The sequence below is a fragment of the Bufo gargarizans genome, chromosome 5 (genome assembly GCF_014858855.1).
Source record: "Bufo gargarizans isolate SCDJY-AF-19 chromosome 5, ASM1485885v1, whole genome shotgun sequence".
Taxonomy (NCBI): Eukaryota; Metazoa; Chordata; class Amphibia; order Anura; family Bufonidae; genus Bufo; species Bufo gargarizans.
The window spans coordinates 440,816,644-440,821,801 of NC_058084.1; the positions used below are offsets into that span (position 1 = coordinate 440,816,644).

The 5,158-nt window shown below is 41.9% G+C and overlaps 1 protein-coding gene across 1 annotated transcript; it reads right to left on the reverse strand.

The window, feature by feature from the left end:
- Positions 1-465: 465 nt before the first annotated feature.
- LOC122938769 (SKI/DACH domain-containing protein 1-like) lies at positions 466-4,807 on the reverse strand. The gene has a single exon (XM_044294529.1). The coding sequence runs from the start codon at positions 4,500-4,502 to the stop codon at positions 2,193-2,195; it is 2,310 nt and encodes a 769-aa protein (XP_044150464.1). The 5' UTR covers positions 4,503-4,807; the 3' UTR covers positions 466-2,192.
- Between the last annotated feature and the right edge of the window lie 351 nt (positions 4,808-5,158).

Genomic DNA, 5,158 nt, shown 5'->3' on the forward strand with positions numbered 1-5,158 from the left:
ACTTTGAAATGCTCTGCAGCTGATTGCACTCCCACTTTTTGATCACTAAATTTAGACTGCTTATCTCGATCTGTAATTGATGTGTGCTTGCACAAATATTGGAGCAAACACAAGGCCCTTTGCGCAAAACTTTGTTGAATGAAGTCACAGGACACAGTAAAAAAAAAAAAAAATGTAATACATAAACATCACCTGTACGAGGCATAGTGATTTGTATTCAATTATTTTTGGAGGATTGTTATTGTCTTAGGTGTATTTAGTGATTGTTATAATTGAGGAAGTCACTTGTACCCAGTTGGATGAATTATAAAGCTTCAGGATATAGGTTATTATGGAGCACTGTGGTCGAAGACACGTGGTTGGTGTAAGGTGACACCGGTTCATGCCTGCCTAAAATATTCACAGACAAAGGAGACTAAAAGAACACGAGTGTGCAGCCAAACTGCAATGCAATAGCAAAAGGGTAACCTACACTGCATGGCAGGCCATAGAGAAAATAACAAAAAAGTTACCCTGGAAATATTGATCTATGGAGCACAGCACTCTTTAATATAAAGATAATACAACTGTGTCACTGAAACAGCCTGACATCTAAATTCAGACGTAACTTCCATTTGAAAATGCATTAACACCATCTTTTTTTTAATCATTTTAGACCTTGCACCATGAAAGAAAATATGTAAATCCCAAACAAGTGTGTAAAATGTACTGTTTGCTGAAAATTCTCCTGTATTAAAAAAAAAACACTGCCTCCTGATTTATATTTTTTTAATGCACAACATTTAGACCTTCCTTATTACAAAAATAAAAAAAAATGCATTTTCAGAAATGCTTAGCAACACCTCAGTCCATAAGACTCAATAATATAATAAAAAGTATATAAAATAATCAAGATGAATTGAATTGTGTTCGTTCAAGAAAACAGTGGTTTTCCAGGGTTTGTTTTTTTTTTCATTTTTTTTTTTCTTTTTAATTTCAACGAAGGCGAAACATGCTCTCAACAGTGCAAATTTCCATTATTTTTGATTTACTGCTGTCAACACATTACACGGGGAAAAAATTACACCAATGGGTCTCTACAATATTTACTAAACTGAGTTTATAAGTGCAAGTGTAGAGAACTGACTGTGATTGTCATTTGCAGAAATTCTCCAGGCTTTATATTGACCATTCAAGTTTTTTTTTTCTCTCTCTCTCTCTCTTGAGCTACAAGGAATAATGCAGTTTGTCACAGGGGGGTATTAATGGGGCCTCTACCAAGAAAAAATAATACAAAAAAAAAAGAAATCACAATATCATCACAGCACTCTGTTACATTTATAATATGACTCTCTTCATCTGCACAGTCTTCTCTAAGCCAGGTATATGTTTATTTTGGGAGAATAGAAATGTCACGCTTCTCTTAGATCAGATGCTAGGGGAGTGATACAGAAAAAGAGAGACCTTTGGATACAATTGCGATTTCACTACACACTGTATGATTGTGCACGTAAAAAGACATCATTTAACAAAATACAATGACATATTTATTTTCACTAGTTGTTGAGGCAGCTTATTTTCCCAAGGCCTGAGCTAAATCTAGGCCCAAGACCATTCCAGTCCATAAAAACGAGTTAAGTGCAACTGCTCTTGAAAAATAAAATAAAATGAAATAAAAAAAACACCACAAAAAACACCCTCTCACCCAAATATTAAAGTAAAATCTGCCACATCTAATTATTCATGGATGACCCATATTGTGCAACAAATGACACAGTCATACTTCAACTTTCCAAATCTAGTGCAGAAAATGCAAATGGCTCATACTATAGTTTCTTTTTATTACACTGAAATGCTTTGACATTTGTTTTGTAGCAGATGAACTGAGGTACCGGGTGCTTTGCAAAAAATAAAATAATAATATATAAAATAAAAAATATTAAAATTAAAAAATTAAAAAGAAACAACTTCCATTCAAGGCCAGGGTTAATGCAAGTCTTTAAGCACTGAGTAGTCTGAGGAATGTAACCAAGTGAAAATTCCATATTGTAAATGAAAATAGCATCCACAATGTCCTTCTCCAGGAGATGTCAGGGCAAATAAATCCAAATTAATAATAATAATTAATAATAATATAATATATATATTTAAAAAAAAAGGGCTGATGCAACCATAGGGGGGGAAAAAACAATATCCCCATACAAAAAAAAAAATTATGATTGAAATGTCCTGAATTTGTGACTAGGAGGGAGAGGTACTGGAGAACCACCCAACTGCCATTTCCAAATAGGATGGGCCTTGTGGGGTGGGTAAGAATCCTTTGTGCTGTTTAAGGAGTAGGCAGGGACTAAATCTCCCTCTTTGCCAATAATCAATGACGGTGGACTGGGGAAATTTGCCATGAAATTAAAAGGTCTTTTTACTGTAGAAGCTACATTGTTGGCTAACCTTTTGCGTCTATTGGTCACTGTAATACCATCCAGTGTCCCTTCAAAAAATTCACTTTTACCTGGGGATCTTGGGCTCCTTGCAGATTTCAGATTGGGCTTGCAGGGAGTTGTCTGTAATATAGGTCTTTTTCCTAGCACCAGTGTCCTGTAATTTTTCCTGACCTTAGCACCATATTTGTAATCTCCATCCTCAGGCTTGTTGGGTGTATCTAAAGTGCATGGAGGGTCCTCCTCACTTGGAGTCACAGTATCTCCAGAAGTGGTTTGTTGTTTAGTATCAGTGCACACAGAGTCCAGTTTGGCTTTGACTAAAGCCCCCTCGGTTTTATCCTCCCCCCTATCACTATCAAGCTCATCCTTAGCAACATTGCACTCATAGTTTAGCTTATGCTGGTTATGGTATTCTTCATGACCACTACTGTCCTCAATTTTAATTTTGACATTGTGCAGAAAGGCTAGATCAGTGCATGCCTTCACCCCACTATTGTGAGGCTGCTCCGAGTTTTCAGGCACATCCCCTCTACACAATTTGTCCCCCTTCTCAGTGGTGGTTGCAGACACACAATGTAAGGAGCTGGGGGTTGTGGTATTCCTTTGCACACATGGTGAGAGAGTGGATGGCTTGCTCTCCCTGTTTATCCTTTGTTGTGGTAAGAATGTCTGTTTTTTCTTTGGGCTAGGTGAAGAGCCCCCCTCACAGTTAATTGTCATGTCACTTCTCTTAGCATTAGAGGAGAAAGCAGAAAGTGGGAGATGGATCCCAGAGGTTTTCTCAGGAAAGGAGCCCCCAAGAGCACAATACATCCCAGAACTCCTAAAGCCTTGGTGACTCCAATCCTGGCTTTCGGATTTAATCTCACAGTGAGTTGCCTTACCAGAACTAGGGCTAGGGGACCTGGGGAACTGGCAGAGGAGGTTTGCTTGGGCCATGTGAGCAGGGCTGGAAAAACTAGTTCTCCTGAATCGTATGCTTTCCACTGAGACCTGGCTGGACACAGAGCTGCTGTCTGACTCAGAGGAGCTGTCCTCATCAGAGCTCAGCTCACTGGAGTCAGACAGGCTTCCCTCCTCCTCCTCCTCTTCCTCCTCATCGTCGGAGGACACAGAGTTGCTGCTGCTGGACAAACTAGAACCAAAATCCGAGTCATTGGCAGCAGAACTGGACTCTGAGTCGCTGCTGTAACCCTCCTGTAGGACATCCAGGTGCTGGGCACAGAAGCCATTGACCAGGTGGATCCTCTCCAGGCACAAGGGGGTTCCTTTGGATCTGTAGGGCTTGGGTAAAAAGAAGAACCTCCTACTGCTGCTGCTGCTGCTGCTGTGGAATGAGGAGTCCTTGTCCGCTGAAGACCTTCTCCTTTTGTATCTGTAAGTCACTGAGCTGCCTAGCTTGGGTTGGGCAATGGCTGGTTGGTAGTAGTAGGCAGGGTGCTTGCTGCACAGCACGCCCCTGAAGTAGGGCAGGCTGGAGTGGAAAGCTGCTACACAGTCTCCGGGGATCTGAGGAGTTTCATAGTTTCCAGGGGTTTTGCAAGGAGACCTTGCTATTTGTGGGTAGCTGTGACCAGTGTATTTACTTAGAAAGTGAGGTAGATCAGCAGCCGGTAGAAGATCTGGTTCTCCAGGAGCAAAGGCTTTTCTCTTGATTGGCTTGGTAGATTCATTCAGACCCAGCCAAACTTTGTTCTCCTTCCAGAAACTGCAGTAAGGGTCGGGGGAAGGGTGCTCTTTTGTTGACAGTGGTCTGCTTATCCTCCTCCTTTTTGTCTTGAGGACCCTTTCAGTCTTGCAGGAGGTGTACAGGGCTTCCACGTCCTCTCTGGAGATCAGAGTGCATTTGGCCGCACGGAAAGCTATGGAGTTGATCGCCTTGAGCTTCCTCAGCTCCTCCAAGTCACAGTGGTGCTTCTTCACTTTTAGATGATCCATGCGCTTGTGCACTGTGGTTCTTGGGATGTTCTTCAGGAGATCTGTAAAGACCTGAGACAGGGCGAACATCTGCTTGCCTTGTATGACTAGGTATCCTAGCCTGACTCCATCCACCACTTCAAAGCCAGACTCCAGATCACCCATTGCTTTGGGTCATAGCCTCCTCAGCATTTGGCAAAGCAGAGGTGGTGATGGTGGTGGTGGTGCTTGCAGATCCGGATGCTTGCAGTCTCAAGGCATCCTTGCTTGAAGGAAGAGAAAGCCTGCTGATTGCCCTATAAAGTCTATAGGACTAGTCACATGTACAGCTGGAGATCCAGGCAGAGACAGATAGGCAGGTCCTAGAGCCATAGAGAGGACTGGCAGCTCTCCATTGTTAGAGGCTGCAGTACCTGAGTCCTGGTGCAGCCCCCCAGTGCATGAGAGCCCTCGGAATCCTGGAATGTGCTCTTCCCTCCGCCGCTGCACTATAGTGAGGAGTCCGGAGACACCTTCATCCATTAATTCCCCTACAGCCGCCGCTGATTGGACACTCCTGACAGGTGATGCAATAAAAATTGATATTCCACCCCTTCCCCCCAAAAAAATCTCCGGCTAATTAGCATACTCTTATCCTGCACCTCCCCTTCTAAAGGAAATAAGGCTGCATTTTACTATATAAATCTTGCCATACAATCAGCCTGCCCATATAGTCGGGTCTTTTTTCTTTTTCTTTCTTTTTTTTCATTTTTTTTTTTTTTGTCCTTTATGGTACAACAGAATTTGCAATTTCATTTATATCCACTATTCCTATACTATAG

What these genes read in the sequence shown, in the direction of transcription:
- LOC122938769 (XM_044294529.1), bottom strand. Translation starts at nt 4,502, where the DNA reads ATGGGTGATCTGGAGTCTGGCTTTGAAGTGGTGGATGGAGTCAGGCTA.